Below are 27,316 nucleotides of genomic sequence, written 5' to 3'. Positions count from 1 at the left end.
CACCAGGCTCCTCCGTCCATGGGATTCTCCAGGCAAGAACACTGGAGTGGGTTGCTATTTCCTTCTCCAGGGGATCTTCCTGACCTAGGGATCAATCCCAGGTCTCCCACATTAGAGGCAGATGCTTTAACCTCTGAGCCACCAGGGAAGCCCATTAAAAGGTCACATTTTTGTAGACAAGTCAGCAAACAGCAAATAGACATCTACAGGTTTTCATAGTTTGGAGCCGATCCACTTCCTTATTACTGTGATCAAACTTAGGACATGGATGCTCTAGGACCCCTTGATCATTGCACGTGACTCAGGCCCCAGGTCTCTCAAGCATCTGGTGAAAAAACTGCTCTGGAAGAGAGGGAAGAGGGGGAGAGGGAGCAGGAGGTGGTGGTGGGGAAAGTGTCTTGCTTCCCCTACCCCCAGGGCCTTCTGGGCCTGGCCAGGTCTGCAGAGAAAAAGCACGAAGATTTTTAGGACCTGAGTCAGCTGGGCTGATGGCCTGAAAGGGCCAGGAAGTTCCCAGACTGGTCTGAGGTGGCTAAACGGGCGGGAGAGCTGAGTAGAGCTTTGGCTCCAGGCGCCACATACCTGAATACCAGGTGTGTCTCCTGGATACCTGTGCACTTCCTGTTTGTCAGCTGGGCCTGGCCAGGCCTCGGTTTTAAGAGTCCCCTGACTCCAGCATCCTCTGTCTTGCGTGCCCTTTAGTGGATATGAAGATGCATCACTGACTCTGGTTTGTTCAGGGGGAGCTCAGAGTAGTCACAGGATGGCCACAGGCCAATTAAGTCATCCACCTGTCCTGCATCATTTGGAATAATTTCTGGGTATCTGGGCAGGAGAGAGAGGAAGGGGGCAGAAATCAAGAGAGGAGGTGGGTGAGAGGCAAGTTTGGGGAAAGAAGGGAGGGGATCATTCATTTTCTGTTGACCATATACTCCTGCAGGGGGCAGCCACTTGCACCAGACAGGGGCCCAGGTGGACACGGAGACTCAAAAGTGAGCAAAGTACTGACTGGTTGAATGGTTACTGTGTGCCAAGGAGAAACAGTGATGAATGAGACCAAGGCCCCTCCGGTGGAGGAGACACACAAAACAGATAAGTGCACGAGGAATGAAGAAGATAATGTCTAAGGGTGAACAACGAAGGTGATAAGACAGGGAGATGTAAAGAGAGGCTGGCCGGGGGAGGCTACCTTAAATATGAATAGGTAGTCAGAAGGCTGTCTCCCACGAAGTGACTTGGGAGCTGAGATCTCAGTAAGCGGGGGAAACAGTTAAGCAACGATGTGAAGAAAGAGCAGTACGGGTGAGGGATATACAGGGAGGGCAAAGGTGCAGAGCTTGCTTCTTGTTTTACGTGGTCAAGGAGGCAGGTGTGACAATGCTGTGAGCCACAAGCAAAGTGGAGAGCAGTGAGGTTAGGCAGAGACGATGCAGGAAACTGGTGAACCTCGAATTTTCGTCTCGGTGGGATGGAAGAGGAGCTACGGAAAGGTATGAAGTGAGAGGGGCACGATCTGGTTTGTGGTTTAAAAACATTGCTCAGGCATGGAAGCAGGGAGGCTGTCCATGTTGCAGAGAAAATACGCTTGGAGGAGGACGCCCAGGTACACAGACACGCATGATGCACAGTGACCCAATCAGGTGACCCCTTTTACGTTCGCGGACGCGCGTGGACAGAGATTCTTCCAGAGAGCAGGTGTCCTCACCTGGAAAAGAGAACTCCCTACCCCCACCAAATCTCCCGGTCCTGGCTCTGCTTGGGGCCCCTCACTCACCTGGGCCGGGACCCGCGGAGCTCGCAAGAACTTGGGGCCAGGCGGAAGCCTGAGGCTCTGCGTCTCCCGACCCCTCCCTCCCCGCCCCAACCAGGTCCAGCCTTCCCCTGGCGCTCCCAAAGGGAACCTAGCGCCATCACCTGGTGCCGCCCACTTTAAACCCCTCCCCTCCAGGCCCCGCCCTTTCTCCTACTGTAACTCATCGCCCCGCCCCTTATTATCGCCCCGCCCCTTATAAACTTTCTTTTCGCTAACCACGCCCCCTTGGATGAACCGTCTTCCGGTAGGTCACGCTCCCCGGGGAACTCCTTTCGTTCCTACTAGTGGACCCGCCCCCTTAAACTTGCCCCGCCCCTTCAGGCTGACCACGCCCACTCATCTAGTCACTCTTTTAGTCCCGCCCTTAGAGCTCTGCCCCTTGTTTCCGCTTAAGGCCACAGGCTGGTCCTAAGAGCCCCTGACCCTTTGCGACGGGGCAAGGGATGTCTCCTAGCTCCTCTGTTCCGGGCAGGGGCGGGGCGGCCCTTACGGGCTGTCTCACACGACCGGGAGTGGTGGCGGCTGTGACGTGGCAGAGTGCGCTTCCTCCAGACTGCCCCCCTGGGTTTCTCGGAAGGAACCCCACATTGGGTGTCGGGTTTGTGGAGAGAGATGCGGGAAAACACGACAGGCTTTCCCAGTAACAGACAGCTGGACTTGATCTAGACTCTGGCGGGACATAGGGGGCAAACATTCAGGTGGTTTCCTAGGTGGAGGGAAGGAGAGGAACCATCCTGTTGCCTGGAGACAAGCGTGAGGAAGGTGTATGGGGGGGATCTGGAACCAGAAATAAGGACCCTCTGGCCAAGTTTTTTGAGGGTGCATAGTAATAGCAACAGAACTGAAAGCAGTAGCTGCAGCTAACATTCATTAAGTGCTTACTGTATACTTGTTTGCCCTGCCTCCACAATTCTATTTTTACATAGACCTCTCAATAAGATGGGTCCTATTTTCATCACCCCATTTTCTAGATGCAGAAACTGAGGCATGGGGCAACTAAGCCCAAGTTTGCCCAAGGTTGACTCAGCTTGTGATTGGCCGAGGTGGAATTCAAGCCTGGAGCCCTGGGAGCTCAATCCTGTCTTCCTCTGATTTTTGCAGCCCCACCATCTCTGATCCCTACTGTATTTCTAAACAGTGAAGTTTGCTGTCACTCATTTTACAGATGAGGAAATTGAAGCAAAGAGTCACGGATGCCTGGGGACGAAAGTTTTGGTGTCTGTAGAATCATAAATTTGGGAATTTCCAGGCTGGGCTTTCCCACCTGCCAATATGGAAGAGACTTCAGTCTCAGGCTGAGGAAGTGTCTTCCTCGGCCAGCCTGCTTTTGGTGCACAGCTCGTTTATAGCCAATGAAGGTTTCTAGCGCCCCCTGGTGGTTACAATAATTTTAAAATCCCAGGAGTGGTGGGGTGGGGTGGGGGCTTGTGAGATAGAGGGGGGCTGAGGAGAACACTCCCAGTCTAGTGGGGTGGAGGTGGGGAGAGAGACCTTGTAGACCACATGATTTCAGGTAATGATAAGAGCTTCAAGACAGCAGTTCAATTCAGTTGCTCAGTCTTGTCCTACTCTTAGCTACCCCATGGACTGCAGCACGCCAGGCCTTCCTGTCACTCACCAACTACTGGGCTTACTCAAATTCATGTCCTTAGAGTCAGTGATGCCATCCAACCATCTCATCCTCTGTCGTCCCCTTCTCCTCCCACCTTCAATCTTTCCCAGCATCAGGGTCTTTTCAAATGAGTCAGTTCTTCGCATCAGGTGGCCAAAGCATTGGAGCTTCAGCTTCAGCATCAGTCCTTCCAATGAATATTCGGGACTGATTTCCTTTAGGATGGGCTGGTTGGATCTCCTTGCAGTCCAAAGGACTCTCAAGAGTCTCCTCCAACACCACAGTTCAAAAGCATCAATTCTTCTGTGCTCAGCTTTCTTCCTAGTCCAACTCTCGCATCCATACATAACTACTGGAAAAAGCATAGCTATGACTAGACGGACAAAGTAATGTCTTTCCTTTTTAATATGCTGTCTAGGTTTATCACAACTTTTCTTCCAAGGAGCAAGCGTCTTTTAATTTCATGGCCACAGTCACCCTCTGCAGTGATTTTGGAGCCCCCCAAATAAAGTCTCTCATTGTTCTCATTGTTTCCCCATCTATTTCCCATGAAGTGATGGGACTGGGTGCCATGATCTTAGTTTTCTGAATGTTGAGTTTTAAGCCAACTTTTTCACTCTCCTCTTTCACTTTCATCAAGAGGCTCTTTAGTTCTTCACTTTCTGCCTTAAGGGTGGTGTCATCTGCATATCTGAGGTTATTGATAATTCTCCTGGCAGTCTTGATTCCAGCTTGTGCTTCATCTATTCCAGCATTTGTATTCCTTTTCCTATCTGGAACCAGTCTGTTCCATGTCCAGTTCTAACTGTTGCTTCTTGACCTGCATACAGATTTCTCAGGAGGCAGATCAGGTGGTCTGATATTCCCATCTCTTTAAGATCTTTCCAGTTTGTTGTGATCCACACAGTCAAAGGCTTTGGCGTAGTCAATAAAACCGAAGTAGATGTTTTTCTGGAACTCTCTTGCTTTTTCAATGATCCAACAGATGTTGGCAATTTGATCTCTGGTTCCTCTGCCTTTTCTAAATCCAGCTTGAACATCTGGAAGTTCATGGTTCACATACTGTTGAAGCCTGGCTTGGAGAATTTTGAGCATTACTTTACTAGCATGTGAGATGAGTGCAATTGTGTGGTAGTTTGAGCATTCTTTGGCATGGCCTTTCTTTGGGATTGCAAATATTTGCTAAATGAATGAACAACATTATGGAAGTCTATAAGATGATGGTGGCCAGAGCCATGGGATAAATGTCGAAGACAGAGCCAATAGAGACACAAATTTCCAAATACTCAATGAAAAAAGTAAGCATAATAAAATATCAGGTTTCAGGGACAGTAGTGTTGTGAAAAGTGAAAGTCACTCAGTCGTGTCCAGCTCTTTGTAATCCATGGACTGTAGCCCACCAACGAATTCTCCAGGCAAGAATACTGGTAATCAGGGCTTAATGTGGGGGGAGGGAGTGGGACAGGGTGTGATGGGGTGGGGAATAAAGACTGTGATTTGAAATGGAAAGGTTTGGGAAGACTTCATGAGAAGGTGGCCTGGAGCTAAGATTTGCAGAAGATGAGGGAGCTGGCCATGGAGCTGTCTAAGGCAGAGGACCAGCATGTGCAAAGGCCCTGTGGCAGGACTCTAGGGTGAGTCCTAGGACTCTAGATTTTGGGGTGACCTCGTGGGTTCAGGGAACATTGAGGAGGCCCTTTTTGACTGGAAGAGAGCAAATGAAGGAGAGAGTGGAAGAGATAAGGGAAGAGCCTTGTGGTGTACAGGCAAGACTTTTACTCCCAATGAGGGAGGCTGTGGGACTCAGTGGCTTGACTGGGGTGTTCATAGGCACCCTCTGATGGGGGGGTTACAGACTGTGGTGGGTGAGAACGGGAGCCTGGGGATGAGGTGGAGGAGACTGGTCCAGGTTAGCAAGAAGCAGGGCTGGCCAAGCAAGGAGGTGAAGAAGGGAGGGGTGAGAAGAGGATGGATTTTGAGTATGTTCCTGAGGTGGTACCGCTCTTGGGTTGCGTGCAGAGGAAGGCAGTGGGTCTCCGCCTAATTACCCTGTCCCCATGCCCAGATGCCCTGGTGTTAGCTGGTGGGCAAAAGAGAGGCCAGGTCCTGCTTGAAAAGGGGCTGGGCTGGGTCTGGCCAGGTGCTCCCCCCCCACCCCCACCCCACGGCTCCTCCTCCTCCACCCCCTCTCAGGGCGACAGTTACAGGCAAAAAAGAGGAAGTGGTAGCTAGCTAGCAGAGGCAGGCAGGCAGGCGGGCGGCGGGCGGGTGGAGGAGGCCGCGAGGGTGTGCGGACCGGCCTGGGAAGGCAGCGGCCATGGAGCTGTGGCGCCAGTGCACCCACTGGCTCATCCAGTGCCGGGTGCTACCGCCCAGCCACCGTGTGACCTGGGATGGAGCCCAGGTGTGCGAGCTGGCGCAGGCCCTCCGGGATGGCGTCCTTCTGTGCCAGCTGCTCAACAACCTGCTGCCCCACGCTATCAACCTGCGGGAAGTCAACCTGCGTCCCCAGATGTCCCAGGTGAGACTGGCCACAGGCAGGCCTGCCGGAGGGTGGGTGGCAGGAGGCACCCCAGGCTGGTACCCAGGAGGTTGATGCATTGCACCTCTGGGCCAGCAGTGAAGAGAGGAGGCTGGCCCCCACTCTGGGCCTGGCATGGGGGATATGTGAGGGTCCTAACACTGAAGATTCAGTGGTGGCCCCCCAAGGTTAACAGGAATGGGTTCCCACGTCTAGGCTGAAAACTGGCAAACTTGGGGTTAACCCAAGTCCAAAACCTCAGGCTGACTCCGCTGGAGATTTAGACCCTGAAAGGGACATGCTAGGGGTCCGGAGGGGGCCCTAGGAATCTCCTGGGTGGTCGATAGGGCACCTGAGATTTTGGACTCCCTTGACCCCGCCACCCCCTAAGATTCTGGCTATGGGGGAAGGGCCTCCTCCTATTCCTTCCCCCACATGCGTCGCCTCCTCCTGGGCCCTGGGCCCCTTCCTTCCCCTCACATCTTCCCCTTGGCTTCCTGCCGGGGCCTGGGGCAGCATGGGGAGGGCTGGAGGGACTGTGGGTCTGGGACTCTGGTCTTCCTAGCTCTGTCCATCCCAAGAGGTACATTGAGGCAGGAGGCAGTCCCAAAGAGCCCTGAGACTGGGTTCTTGGGGTTTGGGGGAACCTAGAAATAGCTGCTTTTTTCTCTGTAGGGATTTCTGCAAGGGCCCCAGGGTTCATGGGGTGGTGGATTTGACTTCAACCTCCCCGGCTCAGGAAATATATTCAAATCCCTATTTGAATGCGGTTGGGTGGGGGAGGTCACTGGACTGGATTCTCTCTCTGTTGTACCTTCTCTGGTTCCCTCTGGCTTTTTGAGCACTGGATGAAAAGTAATGTCTGCTGATGGCCAGTGGTTGGGGGCACCCTGCCTGCCCTGGGATCTGAGGGGACACTAGCCATCCAGCCCTCAGGTCCCACCCCAGGATGAAAGCCTTGTCTGGAGGTGCAGTGGACTGGTGGGGGGGGCCCTTTTTGGGGATGGATGGGGGGGCGGCCTGGGGGCACTGCCTCTTTTCTGGGTTGAGATGCCACGTGCAGATGGGGGGAGGAGCAGTAAGTCATCAGGGAGGGGTCCCTGGGGATGTTTCCTGGTGACAGGCCCACGCATGGGAGAGATGGGTGGCTCACCCTCCCTGAGCACAGGCAGGTTTCCTGAAAGAATGAGGGAATCCCAGAGATCCCCCCACCCCGGCCAGCTGTTGTGGCCACAGGACACAATTATGCCTACATGTGTTTGCACACAGAAGGAAGTAGCCCTAGGATCAGTCAGGCCTCTGACCTGTGGGCAGTCGAGACCCAGTGTGGCTTCAACAGCCGCTAATGGGAAAGTGGTTAGACCTAAGGATGAACTTCCATCCTTGCCTGCATCTTCCCTACAGCTGGTTTCTGATAAAGGGCAGTGGGGTGTGCCATTAACCTCTAAGAGAGCAGCTGCAGGGACTAATGAATCCTGATTTTCTGTGCTGGTCAATGCCAAGGACCCAGGTCTCAGTCTGGCCCTCAAGGAGTTCCCAGACTGGGGAAGACAGACATTCCCTAGCCCTGTGTTGTCAGGACTGAGACAGAGGGAAAAAAATTCTAGGCTGAGGGCCCTGGAGCAAAGGCAAAAGATTGCCTGGGGGAGTTGGGCTTAATGCAAGAGGGGACATTTGTGCTGGGCTTTGAAGAGTGAGTAGGAGTTTTCTTATTGCTCTGACTTTGGTGCCTAGCTGTGTCAGACCCTGCACTGGGCAAGGGTGTTCCATGATCCCCCCTATCTGGGAGCTCTGGGCCTTCCTGCCCTGTGCATTTTATCTCCTTTCGAAGTGCAATCCAGTGCGCTGTTCACAGTGGGGCCATGCGCGGGAAGCTAAAAGATAGTCATTTTAAACCAAAGGGAGGTGCCCCAGGAACAGCCTCTTTAAGTTTGCAAGTCCCTGTCAACAGATTTAAGCCAGGGCTATGAACTCCCAGTGAGGTGTGGAAGGGCAAAGAGAGAAAAGGGAGGGCTCCTGGTGGGGGTGGGATGGGGTGGGGGACACACAATGCCGTAAATAAAGGTGTGGAGTCTGGAATTAGAAGGCGTCTCAATTTCTCTCATTTCCTCCTGAGAGCTCCTCTGCTTTTGCTCCACTCTTTCCTGGGTAGAGCGGGAAGAGCATATTCGTTCATTCATTCATCCGTGGTGCTGAGACAGTGGGACAAGGACACACACAAACCTCTGTTGTCAGGACTTCCCTGGTGGTCCAGTGGTTAAAACTCCATATTTCTACTGCAGGGGACACGAGTTTGATCCCTGGTCAGGGAACTAAGATCCCACATGCCACGCAGCACGATCAAAAATAAATAAGTAAAGTACTCCCTGCCCCTCCGAAAAAAAAAAAAAAAACTCCATTGTCAAAGAGCTGACATTCTAATGGGAGACACTGACAGTGGGCAAATAAGGCAACATATATGTTGTCTGGAATGGTAGGTGGTCTGGAGAAAGGGGGGCTTGGGAGGGTGAGGCTGCACTTTCGCATATGAGGTCTGAGAAGCTTCCCTGATGAGGTGACATTTGAGCAGAGACCTGGGCAAAGTGAGGGAAGAGCTGGGTGAATCGAAGGAAACAGCTCCTGGCAAAGGCCCCAAGGTAGGAGCAGGTCAGTGGCCACATAGTCGTGCTGCGGGGCAGTGAATGGGCGGGCTGTGTGGGCATAGTTCATGGGTGAGGTCAGATTGAAGTGGGTCTCCATGCTGGATGAGATCTGAGACCCAGAGAGAGGACGATGTCATTACAGATGGCCACAAGGGTGACTGGACACTCTTTGCTGTCTCTGGGAGCCCACAGTTCCTCCACTGTGTGACCTTAGGCATGTTACTTAACCTCTCTGTGCTTCCGTCCCCAGCCAATAAATCCTGGCACCATCAGTAGAGGCAGGGAAGGGAGAGGGTGGGAGGGTTAGAACAGGAGGAGTGGGCTGATGCTAGAGGTGGTGGTGGTGGTGGTGGCTCGAAGGCGCCAGATCTGGGCTCAGATCCCGGCTGCACCACTTCCTGGTTTCACCTCTCTGAACCTCAGTTTCCCCATCTGTGAACTGTGGCTAAAAATGGCACCTTTGAGGGGAGGACTGTTGTAACATTTCAATACCACTCGGCATAGTGTCAACACCAGATGTGCTGTGCTGTGCTCAGTCGCTTCAGTGGGGTCCGACTCTGTGTGACCCCATGGACTGTAGCCCGCCAGGCTCCTCTGTCCATGGGATTCTCCAGGAAAAAGTACTGGAGTGGGTTGCCATGCCCTCCTCCAGGGGATCTTCCCCACCCAGGGATCAAATCTGCGATAAACTCTCGCTAAAAAGTCTTCTTAGGAAAGATGAGGGAAAATGGGAGGGTTGGCAGCATAGCTTGGTAGCATGTAGGAGTTTGGGTTAGGGCAGTGGTTCTCAGCTGGGGTGGTTTTGCTCCCCCAGCAGGGGACCTTCGGCAATGTCAGCCTGGGTTGTCACTTCTGGGAGCTGCTACTGTTATCCAGTGGATAGAGACAGGGGATGCTGTGCAACATCTGACAATTTCACATACAACAGAGAATTACCCAGCCCCAGTGTCAACAGTGGGATTCCTAGGTGGTGCAGTGGTAAAGAATCCGCCTGCCAGTACAGGAGATGTGGGTTCCATCCCTGGGTAGGGAAGATCCCCTGGAGGAGGAAATGGCAACCTACTCCAGAATTCTTGCCTGGAAAACTCCATGGACATAGGAGCCTGGCAGGCTACAGCCCATGGGGTCTCAAAGAGTCGGACAAGCCTGAACACGCACGCACCCAATGTCAACAGGGCTGACTTTGAGAAACCCTGTGCTGGGGGACAGAGAGCCTGGTAGAATCTTTAAAATATTTGATTCTTTAGTTAAATAATATGTGTGTATCGTTCAAAGTTCAAAACATGTAAAAGGTGTGCAGAGAAAAATATAACCTCTGGCCATCTTCCTCAGATACCCAAGTCCTGCTTTCCCCCGTAAGTGACTACTTTTTTTAAGCTGACTATATATCCTTACAGAATTTTCTTATGCACATAGAAATTTAGGTTCTTATTAACTACACTCCTCTCTTTCTGTGAGAGACAGAACATATTATCTGTATACCCTGCTTTCGTTACTTTAATCATCACCTTGGTCGTCTTTCCAAATCAATTCATACAGTGTTCCCATTCTTTTAAAAAAATGACTGCAGCATCACTTCTCGGCCTTTTGGCTAAGATCATGTATAAAAAATTGACTGCAGGATATTCTAGATTGTCCATTTACCAAACAAACTACTTCTATTGGGCTAACCACATGCCAGGCATTCTTCCAAACTAGGGCTTGGCAAACTACAAGAGGGCTGAATCTGGACCACAGCTTGTTTTATAAATAAAGTTTTATTGGCACACACCCATGCCCATTTGTTTATGTTTTATCTATGGCCAATTTCCAGTTACAATTCTAAATTTGGGTAACTGACGAAGACAGTATCTGGCCTATGGTGCTGAAAACATTTATTATCTAGATGTTTGTAGAAAAAGCGAGCTCATCCTTGGTTTAAACACTTTTTACACAGTGACTTAATTTGCACACTGCGTCTGGGAAAACTGAGACCCAGAAGTTAAGTCACTAGCCCCAGGGTAACCAGCTTGAACGTGACAAAGGCAGAGATTTGAACCTATGCAGCCTGGCCCCAGGATCCTTACTCTTTTTTTTTTTTTTTCTTTCCTTTTTGGCTGCCCTGTGTTGGCATGTGGACCTTCCCCAATCAGGGATTGAATCCATGCCCCCTGCATGGACTCTTAACCACTGGCCCACCAGGGAAGTCCCTCAGAATCCCTACTCTCTCCTTAGAATCTTTACGGTTAACTTACTCTAAACTCAATTCCATGGCCCCAGCTGGGCAATGGTTTATTTTACCATTACTTCTATTGCTGGGCACTTGTATTGAACCAGGCTTTTGTTCTGACACACTTTCTGTGATCAGTAACCTTGTTCATGAACTGTTTTTCAGCTCCTCTACTGTGTGACCTTGGGCATGTTACTTAACCTCTCTGTGCTTCCGTCTCCTCATCTCTAAAATGGAGATAATAAGTCCTTATGTGAAAGTACTGTTGCGAAGGATAAATGAGTTACTATAAAGAACATAGAAAAGTATCTAGTTATGCATAAATGCTGTTATTGCAGCCAGATACATGAGCAAGTATATCCATGGGATGAATTCTCAGAAGGGTTTCTTGGCTCAAAGCAGGTGAGTCTGTGTTTTTGGTAGATCTTGCCAAATTGTCCCCTGTATGGGATTGTTCCCATATGCATTGTTCAATTACATTACCTCTGACAATGAGAATGCTGGTTTCTTCATTGCCTTGCCAACAGTTGTTAAGCTTTTGGAGTCTTGCCAGCTTGGGTGATAAATGAAGCTCATTATGACTCAGTTTACATTTCTCTTAGTCTGAGACTGAGCATCCTTTCTTATAAGAGTTATTTTCATTTTCTTTCTGCAAACTAATATTTGTTCATATCATTTGCCCATGTTTTTCCCTTCTAGGACTATTGCCCCCTTTTTAAAAATTGATTTTTAGGAACTCTTTATATACTGAGCTGTTCTGAATTTCAAGTCAGGTACTTAGTAGCCTTGTGATCTTGGAGAAAAAAATGACTTATTCTATCTGAGCCTTATCTACAAAATGGGGGTGTGGACAGCATTGTTATCTCAGGGTTGTGTGAAGGTTCAGCAAGATAATGTAGGCTAAATTTTTATCACAGTGATTGACATATGTTTGATAGACAGCATGTAAATTAATGGGAGTCATTCTTTTTGCTAATTTGATTTCAGTGGGTCTGAGCTTGCCTGTAGGATAGGTCAGGGTGCAAAATGTTAGTTGCTGTAGTGAACGGTATTTCTTCAGTGAATTTAAAGAATTTCCTTCTGGCTTATATCACAACCTGGTTTGGGTCAACTGGGGGATTAAGGAAATATTCCTTTATATATATATATATCTTTTATTGATTTATTTATTTTTTGGCTGTACTGGGTCTTAGTTTCTGCGCAGGCTTTTTCTCTGGTTTTGGTGAGCAGGGGCTACTCTCTAGTTGTGGCGCGAGGGCTCCTCACTGCTGTGGCCTCTGTTGCTGCAGAACTCAAGCTCCGGGGCTCGCATGGTCTGTAGTTGTGGTTCTCAGGCTCTAGAACACGGCTCAGCAGTCGCGCTGCACCAGCTTAGCTGCTTCGAGGCATGTGGGATCTTCCCGGGCTAGAGATCGAACCCACGTCTTCTGTATTGGCAGGTGGATTCTTTACCACTGAGCTACCAGGGAAGCCCAGCTGCTCTTTACAAAGTCCCTACAGGACCTGGGCTCCTTCTGCCTCATGGCCCCACCCTCCCTGGAGCCCTTGAGGGAAACCCTCAAGGAGGGAAACTCTGGGAGGTTTTCATGGACCAGACCCAGAAGTGACACCATCACCTCCATCCTTGTTCTGTTGGCCAGAACTTGGTTATGTGGTCCCATCCAACTGCAAGGCAGGCTGGGAATGTAGTTTAGCTCTGTGCCAGGAAGGACAAGGAAATGGGTTGGGTGGATATAGAGAAGGCAGTCTGTCACTGGGTGATGCCTAGCTGACTTCAGCCATGTAGCTTTGGAGCGGGGTGGATTTGAGGAAACCTCTGTGAGATGAAGTAGGAGGAGGACATGGACCAGAGCCATGGGGAAGGATTCAGCTGGAGACAGAGTGGGGCCTGGGTACAAGGAAATCTCAGCCCAGTGGGTTGGCTTGTGTTGGTGGAAGACCTCATCTAAACAGGCTCATGAGGGCTGATGGGGATGGAAGCTTGACAAAGTCAATATTTGGTGCCGTGCCTTCTTTCCATTCCATTCTGTTCTGTTCACTGACTTCCTCTCTGGGCCTAGTACCGGGAAACGTCACCCTTCAGGACTTCATGGAGGATGCTGGAAACCCCTAGCCCTTCCCTTGCTCTCAGCTCTCCCATGCATGGTTCCCCTTGGAGCAAAAGGCAAAATCTTCAGCATGATCCATAAGAGCCTATGCATTTGGTCTCTGCCTGCCTCTCAGCTCTCATCTTCTCCTTCACCCTACTGTAGCCACATGGGTCCCCTCACTGTTCTTAGAACTCACCAGGTACAATTCAGCCCCAGGGCCTTTGTACTTGCTGTCTTTCTCCACAAATCACTCTTCTCCTCAGATATATACTCTGGTTGTTCTCTTATCTCCTGAAGATTTTTTATCAGGGAGATTTCTGCTGGTATCTTTACATGAAATTATATCCCCTGCCCTGTCTGCCATGCCCGCCCCCCGACAACACCTTCTATTCTCTTCCCTTTTTAAATTTTCCTCTGTAATTCTTAGTGGGTCTTCCCAAGTGGCTCAAAGAATCTGCCTGCCAAAGCAGCAGATGCAAGCTCTGTCCCTGGGTTGGGAAAATCCCCTGGGGGAGGAAATGGCAATCCACTCCAGTATTCTTGCCTGGAAAATCCTATGGACAGACGAGCCTGGAAGGCTATGGTCCTTGTGGTTACAAAAGAGTTGGACACGACTTAGTGACTAAAGAACAACAAAGTAGTACTTAGCACTTGCTGACTTACCATTGATTTTTTTTTTAACTAAAAAAATTATTTACTTATTTGGCTGTGTTGAGTCTTGGTTGTGGCATGCGTTGTGGTGCATGAGCTAACCCAGGGCACCGTGGGCTCAGTAGTTGTGGGGCAGGGGATTAGTCGCCCTGCGGCATGTAGGATCTTCCTGGACGAGGGATCACACTTGTGACCCTTGTATTAGAAGGCAGATTCTTAACCATTGGACCACCAGGGAAGCCCCAGACTTACCATAGTTTTTTGGCTTATTTGGTTATTATCTGCTTCCCCCATTGGAATATCAGGGAAAAGCTTTTTGTCTGTTTGGTTCACAATTGTGTCCTTAGTTCTTAGGGCAGCACTCAGTGCATAGTAGGTGCTTAATAAAATTGTTGTTGGTGTTTAGTTGCTGAGTCGTGTCCGACTGACTTATGACCCCATGGATGATATAACCTGCCAGGCTCCTCTGTCCATGGGATTTCCCAAGCAAAGAATACTGGAGTGGATTGCCATTTTCTTCTCTGGGGGATCTTCCTGATCCAGGGATTGAATTCTCATCTCCCACATTGGCAGGTGGATTCTTTACCATTGCTCAGGCAGATTCTGAGCCACCGGGGAAGCCCCACTCAATAAAACATTGATCAGATATCCATTCATTCAGTCATTCAGTACAGGGGTCAGCACCCTATAAACCGTCAGCGGTCTGCCTCTTTTTGTAAGCAGAGTTTAACTGATACAAAGTCTTGCCCACTTGTCATCACATTGTGGCTGCTCTCTCTCTGTGACCTACGGCAAAAACTCTATGACCTGCAGAGCAAAAAAAACCCAAATGACTGTCTGCCTCTTTACAGAGTTTGCTGATCCATCTCTGATTTAGTAGTTATTTGTTGAGTGCTTATGACTAGGTAGTGGTAGCTGGTAATCGGTGATTGAGAATGAATTACCTGAGATCATCCTGACTTTACTAGTTCCAGGCTACATGACTTCAAGCAGTTGCCTCAGCTTTCTCATGTTCGGTTTTCTCATCCGTAAAATGGGGCAAATGAAGCTGGTGATGATAGCAATAATAACAAAAATAATAATGGTGGTGAGGCTGCCACCCACCTCAGAGACATTTCTTTGTACTAGTTCCACTCACTGGGTGATGGAGAGTCCCACCATGAATGAGACACAGACCATATTGCAGCTCATGGAAACAGATGAGGAAGTAGGCAGTTATGACAGAGTAACACACTCAGTGATGGGTGGGTGGCACCCAGGGCATTGTGGGAACAGAGAGAAGGGAAGTCCCAGAAACAATCAGGGTAGGCTTTCTGGAGGAGATGACATGCCAACTGACTGTGGGAAGTCAGGGTATATTTCAGGGGCCAAAAGGAGTTTTGTTTCGCTCTTGCAAAAACTAATGGTGCAAGGAAGTGGGCAGGACCCGAGGATATGTTGGATGGGCATATTTGGGTTTCTAACAGTCTCACTATATTACGTTCAAACGATCTGACTACCTTGCCGAGATGGACTGTCCTCCTTTGATATCAAGGATGGTGTTCTGAGACCTGGACTTTAAGAGGAACATGAAAGTCAGGTCCCTTGTGGGAACAGTGTTCTTGAAGAAATAAGGGATGTTCAGTTGGAGAAGTTTAAGGTTTGAGGAAATTCTGAGCTTAATCTGCAGAAGTTTCGAGCAAGAGTCTTAGATCTTGTGACAGAAAACCCAACTGAAACTGGCTTAGTCAAAAATAATGTTTATTACCTTACATAACTGAAAAGCTTGGGAGACAAGGCCTTTAGGTTCAGCTGGATCCAGGGTCTTGACAATATCTGAGGAACCCTCCTCTCTCTACACATTGCCCTCCATCTCTTAACACTGTTTTCTTTGAAGTGTTTTCCTCCATCTTAGTCGTTCTTGGCCCTCATAGAGGTAGATATGAGTGTCCAAATGTTCCAAATTTTTATTCCCACAATTCCGTGTCCAGTGGAAAATGAGAGGGTCGATTTAATGGCCCCTAAACCCCAGATCTCTCTTTCATTGGACACGATCATTTGAGGGAGGAGGTGACATGTCCAATCCTGAACCCATTGCTGGGAGAATGCATGGTCTGGTTGATCAGGCCAGATCACACGCACATTCCTGGCACTGGTGAGGGAGTCAACTCTACCCAAAGGAACTAGACGGGGGGAAGGGCTGTTTCATCCGGGGAAATTGAGGGATGGTTGCCAGAAAAGCAGGGAGAAGTCAAGAGGCAGTTGATCCACCGATGTTTATCTTGGTATCAAGTGCTGAACTGAGTCCAGAGTTTCTCAGTACCAGTAGTGCTGAAATTGGCATTTCATTCTCTGTCCTGGGAGCTGCCTGTGCGTTGTAGGAAGGTGGGATCAAAAAAATGTCCCTGGGCATTGCGAAATATACCCTGGGGGGCAGAATTGCCCCTGGGAGAACCACTGTTTTGGAGGGAGTGAGCTTCTTGTGTCCGAGAGGTGGGAGGTGGATGGGGGAGGGAGGTGAGTAAGGGGAGGTGGGTGGCGCAGAATTTAAAGAGAAATGAACAATTAATTACTGGCTGGGGTAAAGATGAGATTGAGAGCTTCTTCAAGTTAGATATCTCTTTATTTTATTATTGGGCAGCCAGCAGCAGCAGCAGCAGCAGCACTGTGCTGATGACTGGGGTGATGGGAAAAAACACCACAGATTTGCTCTCTGCTCTCCTGAGTTGGTGGCCTCCTGGGAGAGAAGGCTGCCTGTGTTCTGCTTTCTGTGGCCGCTGTAACAAAGTCGCAAAAACTGGGTGGCTTGAAACAACAGCTATATTGTCTCAGAGTTCTGGAGGGCAGTGGTTGGAAATCAAGGCTTCAGCAGCATCTTGCTCCAACTCCAGGCTATAGGGGAGAATCCCTTATTTGCATCTTCCAGCTTCGACTGGCTCCAGGCATTCCTAGGCTTGCGGCTGTGTTATTCCAGCCTCTGCCTCCATTTTCACATGACTGTGTCCTTCATGTCTGTCTGTCTGTGCATCTCATAGTCTGGAATAATCTCCTCACCTTGATATCCTTTATGATGTTTTTGCAAAGTCATTTTTAGAAAAATGGAGCGCACCCCCTCTGCATTGGAAGCACAGGGGCTTCTTTGGGCTGTGCTGGATCTTTGTCGCTGGCTAGCAGAGGCTGCTCTCTGGCTGTGGTACACGGTCTCCTCATTGCAATGGCTTCTCTTGTTGTGGAGCAGGGCCTCTAGGGTGCATGGGCTTCAGTAGTTGCAGCGTGTGGGCTCAGCAGTTGCGGCTTCCAGGCTCTAGAGCACAGGCTTAAGAAGCTGTGGGGCACGGGCTTAATTGCTCCGTGGCATGTAGGATCTGTCCAGGTCAGGGCTCGAACTTGTGTCTCCTGCACTGGCAGGCTGATTCTTTACCACTGAGCCACAGGGAAAGACCACCCTCCGTCCCGGGCCCTCTTTTCCAAATAACATCACATTCACTGGTGCCAAGGACCTGATGTGGATGTATCTGGGGGCTTCCTGTCAACCCCCTGCAAATCAGTAAAACACAGTAGTAAGTGTTGCAGATGGAATAAATCAAGGTTCAGGATGCTGAAGAGCAAATAGAACAGGGTGGTCAAGGAAAGCTGAGAGCTGAAGAATGAGGAGCCAGCTCGAGGAAGCATGGGGGCAGGGACGAGAAAGCCTGTGCAATGGCCCTGTGGCAGGCAGGTGAGAATGAAGAATCTGCTGGCTGAAGAAGGTGAGCCACTGAAGGGTGAGTGGAGGGAAATGATGTTTGGGAGGAAGGCACTTCAGTGGAAAATGCTTTGGGACTGTGTATGGAATTTAAATGGGACTGGAAATCTTTGGAGGGTTTTAAGCTGCTCTACGGTGACCAGACTCTAAAGGCAACAGAGGTGGCAGCAAGGGAACCTGGGAGGAGGGAGTCAATGGAGGGGTTCCGGGGAGAAGTGACGGGGGCTTGGACAAGGAGCTGGGGACAATGCCTCTGCCTCCCATTTTGGGGCGGTTGGGCTGATCAGACTTGCTGACAGATTGGACGGAGGAGGGCTGGAAATAAATGAAAGGAGGAGGCCAGATGATGCCAGGCAAGGGTTGTAGCTTAGGGACCCACACAAATGGCGGTATCATTTGCTGAGATGGGAAGGCTGGGGGAGATAGAGCTTTTGGGGAGTTCTGATTGGGCCATCTGACCCTGGAGTTGGGCGGCAGCCCAGCGTGCTGGTTAGTGCAGTGGTTCCTTTCTTTTTTTTCAGTCCTGACTAGGGATTGAACCTGGGTCACAGTGCAGTTGTTCTTAACTGGGGGTAGGGGGGAAGCAGCTCTGTCCTACCAGGGGACATGTGGCTCCCCTACCAGGGGAGATGTTTTGGGCTGTCCCTGCTGGAGGGAGTGGTGTGGTTCTGTGTTGAGTGGGTAGAGAACAGAGGTGTAGCTATTTGTCCTCTTGTGCCCAAGGCAAAGGTCAATGTAGTCAATACTATGGTTTTTCTAGTGGTCATATACAGACATGAGAGCTGGACCATGAAGAAGGCTGAGTGCTGAAGAATTGATGCTCTTGCATTGTGGTGCTGGAGAAGACTCTTGAGAGGCCCTTGGATTGCAAAGAGATCAAGCCAGTCAATCCTAAAGCAAATCAACCCTGAATAGTCATTGGAAGGACTGATGCTGAAGCTGAAGCTCTAAAACTTTGGCCATCTGATGTGAAGAGCAGCCTCACTTGGAAAGACACTGATGCTGGAAAAGATTGAGGCAAAAGGAGAAGGCAGTGGCAGAGGATGAGATGGTTAGATGGCATCACTGACTCAGTGGACATGAATTTGAGGAAACTCTGGGAGATAGTGAAGGACAGGAAAGCCTGGCGTGCTGCAATCCATGAGGTCACAAAGAATCAGACGCAACTTAGCAACTGATCAATAGCAAGAATGCCCAAGATAGCTGCCCCGTTATCAGTCGTGCTAGGACCTAGAAACCCTGTTTGAGGGCCATGGACTCTGGTTGCCTGGGTGTCTGGGTGCCAGTCCTGACTTTGTGATCTTGGATGAGCTGCTGAACCTCTCCGTGACTTGGTTTCCCCCCTTTGGATTGGGGGTAAGGATAGTACCTACCCTATAAGGTTGTAGTGTCAGGGGCCAGAAGGATGTAACGTCAAGAGACCTAAAGAAGAAAGTGTATCCACATCCAGGTCTTGGTACTTGGATTTTTTTTTGGTAAATCTCCATCACCTGTCACTTTGATAGTTTGCTAATTCTCACTAAAGTGTGAATAACTGGTAGTCATAAATTCCTCTTTCCAGGAGAACCTTCCATCTTCCTTGGAAACCGATTTTGGGGTTTATTGGATTTATTGATTTACAACAGGGTTTATTGTTTATTGATTAGCAACTGATCAATAGCTAATAGCTGAAATTGTTGCTAATCAATAAACCCTGTTGTAAATGAATTAATTAATGATTTATTTTGGCAGCACCATGTGGCTTGTGGGATCTTAGTTCCCTGACCAAGGATTGAACCCAGGCCACGAGCAGTGAGAGCGTGGAATCCTAACCGCTGGACCACCAGGGAACTCCCCAGGTTTGGGTACTTTGAAAACAATAATTTTAATGAAATGGATGGGACTAGATTCAGAAAGTATAATGAGTAACAACAGAAACAGGTCTTACTAACTGAGCACTTACTTACCTGCAAGTGTTGTTCCAAGTACTTATGACTTAAGTACCTCTGTGTTTCAGTGATCTGTTACTGTGAAACAGACCAGCCCAAACTAAGTGATGTATAACTATGTTATCTTTCTCACAGATTTAGTGAGTCTGGGGTTCAGATGGGGCGTGGTGACGCTGGTTTCAGCTCTGTGAGGAGAAGCCTTGAATATTTGGGGGCTGGAAGCACCTGGAGCTTTCTTCACTCTCTTGTGGGAGTGCCTAGGCTAGGATGACTTGAAGCTCTGCTTAGCTGGAGCTCTTGCCTGGAAAACTGGCATGAGGTCTCTCCATGTGACTTGCGTTTCCTCACAACATGGTGACTGGGCTTTCAAGAAGGAGTGTGGAGAGACAGCAAGTGTTTCTTAAGAAACCAAGGCAGAAACTGAAAGGTTTCTTCTGACCTAATTAGGAATCATATGGTGCCCCTTGGTTGTGTTCTCAGTGACAAGCAAGTAGCTGAGACCAGCCTAGAGGCAAGGGGTGGAGAAACAAACTCCACCTCTTGAGGGGGATTTGACAAGTCATACTGCAGAAGAGCATGCTGGATGGTGGTGTTTTTGTTGCCATCTTTGGAAAGCACAGTTATTAATAATTTCGCTGAGTTGTATCCGACTCTTGTGACCCCATGGACTGTAGCCCGCCTGGCTCCTCTTTCCATAGGATTCTCCAGGCGGAAATACTGGAGTAGGTAGACGTTCCTTTCTCTGGGGGATCTTCCCGACCCAGGTTTCCTGCACTACAGGCAGCTTCTTTTACCGTCTGAACCACCAGGGATGCCTGCTACTAAGGTAAGCCAGAGCGTAGGCATAGATTGAAGAAAAAAATAGAAGGGGGTAGTAGGACCAGGACCCTGGGGTCAGAACCACTGAACAGGAGCTAGACCTTCAGGCTAAAGCTGCCTTCAGGGAGCTGAGACCACGGAGGAGGTATATTTGCTGCTGGAGAGGCAGAACAAGAGAAGGAGAAACACCCTGGCTTCTCTCTTCCTTCCACCCTCTGGTCTCCTGCCTGGGCCTCCCATTGGCTAGAACTAGCTGGAAGGAAGGGTGCAAAGGCACCTGGGAAATGCAGTTCCCTGTGACACAAAGCCAAGCAAAGGAAGGACAGGTAGGATCTGAGAGCAAGCAGGCTAATTACCCTCATAGACCCTGAGCAAGTGACTGCCTCTTTGTTATCTCAGCTCCCATCTTTGGCCACCTGATGCAAAGAACTGACTCACTGGAAAAGACGCTGATGCTGGGGAAGGTTGAAGGCAAAAGGAGAAAGGGGTGGCAGAGGATGAGATGGTTAGATAACATCTCCAATTGAATGGACATGAATTTGAGCAAACTCTGGGAGATAGTAGAGGGCAGAGGCACCTGGTTTACTACAGTCCATGGGGGTCACAAAAGAGACATGATTTAGCTACTGAACAGCAATGAAATGTCTTAGTTAAAAAAGAAAGCTCTTCTTGCTCTTTGCCTAAGAATCAATGATAAGCAATGGTTTCCTTTCCAGTGGCAGGGCCCTCCTAAGCTTCAATGGCTCTGCTGCTTTTGGACTCTTGCTCACTCTTAGATCAAACCCAGATCTCGTTTCTTAGGACTCTCCTTATCACATGTCCCCAGCTAATCGTCCTCCTCCAGATAACCCATCAGAGATCTGCCTCTATGATTACGTCTTCAGCTTCCTCCAAGTTCCCTCTCACCGAGGAAGAACACCCACAGTGCTTTCATGACCCCTCAAAGGATGGGGTTTCCAGAACTTCTCCCTGGGGGTTGGCTGTCTTGTGGTTATTTGCTTGGGGGACCCAGAGTGACCCCCAGATGTGTGCAGCATCTGAGCATCCCAAGAGAGGTGGGGCTGTTGCCGTCGATCTTAGCTGTGACTGAGCGGGGGACCAGGGGAGAGTTGGAGAAAATGCTTCGAAAGACACCAATCATGTGTACTTGGGACTTCCCTGGTGGTCCAGTGGTTAGGGCTTCACCTTCCAATGCAGGGGGTGTGGGTTTGATCCCTGGTCAGGGAACTAAGATCCCACATGCCTCATGGCCGAGAAATCAAGACATAAAACCAAAGCAGTGTTGTAACAGATTCAGTAAAGACTTAAAAATGGTCTATATCAAAAAAATCCTTTTTAAAATGTTAAAAAATATAATTTGTGCTTCCCTCACAGGGACTCTGGGAGATAACGGCAGGATGGTGGGATGCTCCCACGGCGACACTTGCCCCATTTCCCTCACATGGCCCCAGTTTTGGTAAATCAGCATCGGATACCACCCGTGGCTCAGTCCCTCCCACTCCCCCTTTCTCACTCCGGTCTCCAGCCTCTTCCTTTAAAGCACCAGGCAGGGTCCAGTCTCAGGGTCTTTGCACTAGCTGTTCCCTCTGCCTGGAAGGGTTTTCTTCCAGACACCTAACCAGATTATTCCCTCCTTCAAGTCTTTTTTTTTTTTTTTTTTTTAAACACTTCTTAGGTTTTGGCCGCTCTGGGTCTTTGTTGCTGTGCGCTGGCATTCTCTAGCTGCAGCAAGCAGGGGCTACTCTTCGTTGTGGTACGTGGCTTTCTCACTGCGGTGGCTTCTCTTGTTGCAGAGCACGGGCTTTAGGCACACAGGCTCAGTAGTTGTGGTTGCCCCGAGGCATGTGGGAATCTCCTGGACCAGGGATCAAACCCATGTCCCCTACATTGGCAAGTGTATTCTTAAACGCTGGACCACCAGGGGAAGTCCTCCTACAAGTCTTTATTCAAATGTCACTCTCTCAGTGAGCCTTCTCTGGCCCCTTCATTTAGAATGGCACTCCTTCCTGGCCTGCCCCATCCCGTTATCCTGCTTATTTTTCTCGTTTAATATTTACCACCTCCTAATAAGCATGGCTGAAAGTCCAGTACTTTGGCCACCTCATGCGAAGAGCTAACTCATTGGAAAAGACTCTGATGCTGGGAAGGATTGGGGGTAGGAGGAGAAGGGGACAGACGACAGAGGATGAGATGGCTGGATGGCATCACTGACTCGATGGACATGAGTCTGAGTGAACTCCGGGAGTTGGTGATGGACAGGGAGGCCTGGTGTGCTGTGATTCATGGGGTCGCGAAGAATCAGACACGACTGAGCGACTGAACTGAACTGAACTGAATAAGCATGTCACCCCACTCCAGTACTCTTGCCTGGAAAATCCCATGGATGGAGGAGCCTGGTGGGCTACAGTCCATGGGGTCACTAAGAGTCAGACATGACTGAGCGACTTCACTTTCACTTTTTACTTTCATGCATTGGAGAAGGAAATGGCAACTCACTCCAGTGTTCTTGCCTGGAGAATCCCAGGGATGGGGGAGCCTGGTGGGCTGCTGTCTATGGGGTTGCACAGAGTAGGACACGACTGAAGCGACTTAGCAGCAGCAGCAGCAATAAGCTATATGAACTTTCCAGGTTGTGCAGTGGTAAAGAATCCACCTGCCAATGCTAGAGACACAAGAGACATGGGTTTGATCCCTGGGTTGGGACTATCCCCTGGAGAAAGGAATGGCAACCCACTATAGTATTCTTGCCTGGAAAATCCCCATGGACAGAGGAGCCTGGCGGGCTACAGTCCATGGGGTTGCAAAGAGTAGGACATGACTGAGCACGCACGCACGCACACACGCACACACACACACAAGCTATATACACAGTCATGTAACACATTTGTTGTCTGTCTCCTGCCAGAATGTCAGCCTCGTGGAGGCAGGGATGTAAATCTATTTTTTTCACAACTGTATCCCTAGCATTTAAACCAGTGTTTGGAACATAATAGTTGCTCAATAAATATTTCCCTAATCAGTGAATGAGTGGCTAAGTGATCAGAGACCCCTTTCATGCTATTCCCGTTGCCTGGAACACTCTTCCCCCACCTCACACTCTAAAATAATATTTACAGTAAGTCCCCTACATACGAACAAGCTCCATTCCCTGTAAGTCTAATTTTTTCATAAGTCCAACAAAGTTAGACCAGGTACCCCAAACTAACACAATTTGTTATACAGTGCTGTACTGTAATAGGTTTATAATACTTTTTACACAAGTAGTGGGGCTTCCCAGGTGGCGCAGTGCTAAAGAATCTGCTTGCCAATGTGGGAACCACAGGAGATGCGGATTCGATCCCTGAGTCGGGGAAGAGACCCTGAAGAAGGGAATGGCAAACCACTCCAGTATTCTTGCCTGGAAATACCATGGACAGAGGAGCCTGGCAGGCTACAGTCCACGGGGGTCGCAAAGAGTCGGTCAAGACTGAGCGGCTAAACAATGACAACTGCTTGGTATCTGCCTCGCTACTAGACTGTAAGCTCTGTAGGGACAAGCTTCTGTTTTAGCCACCGCCCAGTCCCAGGATACAGTAGGCATTCAACACATGCTTGCTGAATGAAAGTGTGGCCCTGACTGTTGGGTAGGGGATAGAGTGGAGATTCGACTGGTATTTTTATTTCCATGGTGAGGATGAGGAAACAGAGGTACCGGGGAGGTGCAGTGACCCATCCAAGGTCCATCAGGTTGCAGTTGACTTGGCTGAGAGTCAAACCCTGTTTGTCTGATCCCCTGTACTGGTAGTGAGATGTTGAGTGCGTGCTCGAGTGGGAGGGGAGGGGATGGGGAGAGATGGGCTGGAGTAGGGAGGGTTTTGAATGCCAGGAAGAGGCGTTTATACTCAGCACCTCTGCTTGCAGGCTTCGAAAAGGATGCACAGCACGCCCACCCTCTCTGGTCTGCAGGAAGAAGTCTTGCGAGCTCAAGATTAAGGGGCTGCACGGGCTGAATGCGGCGGGGCCGCCCTTTCTCGGTCTCCCCCGAGCAAGCCCTGGTAACAGGCATTTCCTGTTTCCGGTCGGCTCCCTGGGGCTGGGGTGGGGGTGGGGGAGCTGGTTTCTGCTTGTTTGTGGGCTCAGCTCTGGCTTCTGACTCTCCTGCCCCACGTACGCTACATCCCGTCGCCCCCATCTCCAGCACCCCAAGGGACCTCTATCACTGCACACCAGTTCCCCGAAAGAGGGTGATGAACTGGTCGACCTTTCCAGCTTTCTTTGCCTGGTGCAGGGCTGTGATGGTGGGGGACCTGCAAGCAAGGGGAAGTGTCTGGGTGCTGATTTGCATATGGGCGAGATGCCAGCCCAGCTCTGAGGTTCTGGTGGAGGGATGAGGGGAACTGAGGGGGTTGCCCCCCCACTCCCCCGGCAGGGAGGAAAAAAGTCTCCCAGGCCCCTTCTCCATTTAGTCAAAGGGCCTCCTGTCCTTTGCTACCTTCGCCCACACTTCCGCCTACCAGGAAGTCCTTCTAGTGGTCTAACCTCAGTCACTCCTGCTGTCGGAGGGAGCCCCTTTCTTCACCTGGCCCTACTCCAGCCCAAAGGGCTGATGAGTCATACCCTCTTTCCCCTTTCAAGATGTCACATGACTGGGTGGTTGGGGGGAGGCTTAAGGCTCAGCTGATCTTCCTGAGGTCAGCAGAGAACTTCCTCCCTCAGGCCAGATGGGGCCATCTGTTTTGTTGTAGGTCCTGTCTGGATTCATCCCACAGAGGCTGCCAGGCTGCAGAGTGGTACATGTGTTTCCTGTCACAGGCTGAGCCCCTCAAACTGCTCAGTGGTCTTTCCCAGCATCAGGGTCTTTTCCAGTGAGTCGGCTCTTCGCATCAGGTGGCCAAAGGATTGGAGCTGAGATAACACACTGAACACAAAAAGGCAGTCACTTGCTCAGGCTCTATGAGGGTCATTAGCCTGCTTGCTCTCAGATCCTACCTGCACTTCTTTGCTTTGCTCTGTATCAAAGGGAACTACGTTTCCCAGGTGCCATTACACCCTGGTTTCCAGATAGTTCCCACCTGCACTGCAGCACCATGAAACGCAAGGCAACCTGGTGTAGTTTGAAGAGGCTGGGCGACGAGCGCCGCCTCTGGACCTGCAGAGCTGGTGTCTGGCTCCCCACTTCTACCTGTGTGGCCTCGGGAAGGGGCTATCTCCTTTCTGAGCCTCAGTTGTCCCATCTGTCAAATGGAGATCCACTTCTTCATCAACTTTTTTTTGAGCACTGACTGTGTGCTGGGCCTTGTACTAGCTGTTGAGGCCACAGCAGTGAACTAAATACACAGAGAATCCTGCCTTCATGGTGCTGATGTCCTATAGTGTTAGGGGGGCTTGCGTGCGGGGAATACAGACAATCACAAAATAAATAAGTGAGAACTTCCTGGTGGTCCAGTGGTTAAGAATCTGCCTGCCAATGCAGGGGACACAAGTTTGATCCCAGGTCCAGGAAGATGCCACATGCTGCAGTGCAACTAAGCCTGAAAGTTGCAACTACTGAAGCTGTTGAGCCCTAGAGCCTGTGCTGTGCAACAAGAGAAGCTACTGCGATGGGAGGCCCGCACACTGCCACTGGAGTCTAGCCCTCACTTGCCACAACTAGAGAAAGCCCACGAGCAGCAACAGAGACCCAGTGCAACCAAAAATAAATAAATACAATTTTTTAAAAATTGCAAAATTGAAATACATGTATGTTACAATTTTATTTTATTTTTCAGCCATGCTTCTCAGCTTGTGGGGTCTTAGTTCCTCGACTAGGGATCAAATCAGGACCCAGGGCAGTGAAAGCACCAAGTCCTAACCATTGGACCACCAGGGAATTCCCTACAAGCTTAAATCAAGTGGTTGGGTGGAGTCTCCTGAGAAATGACATTTCATCAAAGGTCCAAAAGTGACAAGGAAGGGAGGCACCAAATTAACTGGGGGGATGGACAGTCTTCTAGGAAGAAAGTAACCCGGCGCAAAGGTCCTAGGGCTGAATCTTGCCTGACTGTTCTAGGAATAGGGAGGAGGGCCAAGTGGGTGAGGAGAGGATGGGGAGGAGCTGAGTGGAGGGAGGTGATGGTGGAAGGGTGCACGGGTGAGCTGCAGAGAGGACTTGGGCTTGCATCCAGGCGTATTGTCTTGGAGGGCTCCGTTGCTTTAGGTGCGTGTGTGCTAAGTTGCTTCAGCTGTGTCTGACTCTTTGCGATCCTATGGACCGTAGCCCGCCAGGCTCCTCTGTCCATGGGGATTCTCCAGGCAAGAGTACTGGAGTGGGTTGCCATACCCCCCTCTAGGGGATCTTCCTGACTCAGGGATCGAACCTGCATCTCTTGCATCTCCTGCATTGGCAGGCAGGTTCTTTACCACTAGTACCACCTGGAAAACCCTTCTAGATGGTAGGAGCTGAAAAATATTTGTTGATGATCACAAGGGGCATTCAGGCAGAGGGAAAATAGGAACAAGGTGTAAAACGTAAAATACGTAACATTTAGGGGTGGGGAGGGACATCATACTAAGGGATCCCAGGGTAGGGGAATGAGGCTGAGGACTCTGCTTGGGTGAAGAAATTGGGGGAGGCTTCCTGGAAGAAGAGATATTGGAGATGAGCCTTGAAGGATGAGCAGAAGTCCACTAAGCAGATGTGACAGGAGCTCTTAGCTCAGGTTCCAGCTGTTCGTTTCTTGCCATTGTGTGTAATTATTGTGTGTAATTAGTGGAACAATTACAAGAAGAGCTAGAGTGGGTAGTTACGGGGCCTCTGAGGATCATTCAGACCACAGCTGGCTCTGGCCCTTAAGGCTACTGTATTCGGATAACACTAGCTGCTGTAACAAATAAGCCTTTGCAGTGACTTAATTCAAAAGAAATCTATCTCCTGTTCACCTAGTAGTCCAATGTTCCTCCTGGTGTCAGGAGGGAGGTTTTTTTCTGATGGTGTGATTCAGAGACTATTTTCATTTGTGGCTTTGCTATCCCTCAAAGTCTCAGCATCATTTCTGTCTGTAGACAACGGGAGAAAAGAAAGTATGCAGAATGCAATTTCACTTCTTAAATGCATTGCCCTGAGAATGATGCATATAATGAATACTCATATTCCATTGGCTGGAACTAGGCATATGGCCACACCCACTTCCAAGAGGGGATGGAAATATAGTCTTTGGCTGGGCAGTCAGCTTTCCAGCAGCAATTCCATATTATAGAAGAGAAAGCACGAATTCTCGTGGACTTCCAGTGGCCTCTGCACAGGTAGGCAGCAGAAATAGAACTAAGGCCTGGGAGGTGCTATGAGATAC

General features: G+C 49.8%; 1 protein-coding gene across 3 annotated transcripts in view; it reads left to right on the top strand.

Moving 5' to 3' along the window:
* Window positions 1-5,742: 5,742 nt before the first annotated feature.
* VAV1 (vav guanine nucleotide exchange factor 1) overlaps window positions 5,743-27,316 on the top strand; it is a 65,174-nt gene continuing 43,600 nt past the window's right edge. For all 3 annotated transcript variants that reach the window (XM_068979649.1, XM_068979648.1, XM_068979647.1), the window contains exon 1: window positions 5,743-5,946. In XM_068979649.1, the coding sequence (XP_068835750.1) occupies window positions 5,743-5,946 (204 nt within the window). The remainder of the gene's footprint in view (window positions 5,947-27,316) is intronic.

Source organism: Capricornis sumatraensis, chromosome 9 (genome assembly GCF_032405125.1).
Source record: "Capricornis sumatraensis isolate serow.1 chromosome 9, serow.2, whole genome shotgun sequence".
Classification (NCBI taxonomy): domain Eukaryota; kingdom Metazoa; phylum Chordata; class Mammalia; order Artiodactyla; family Bovidae; genus Capricornis; species Capricornis sumatraensis.
Note: the sequence above shows the minus strand (reverse complement) of the source record. Positions and strands in the feature narration are given on the sequence as shown.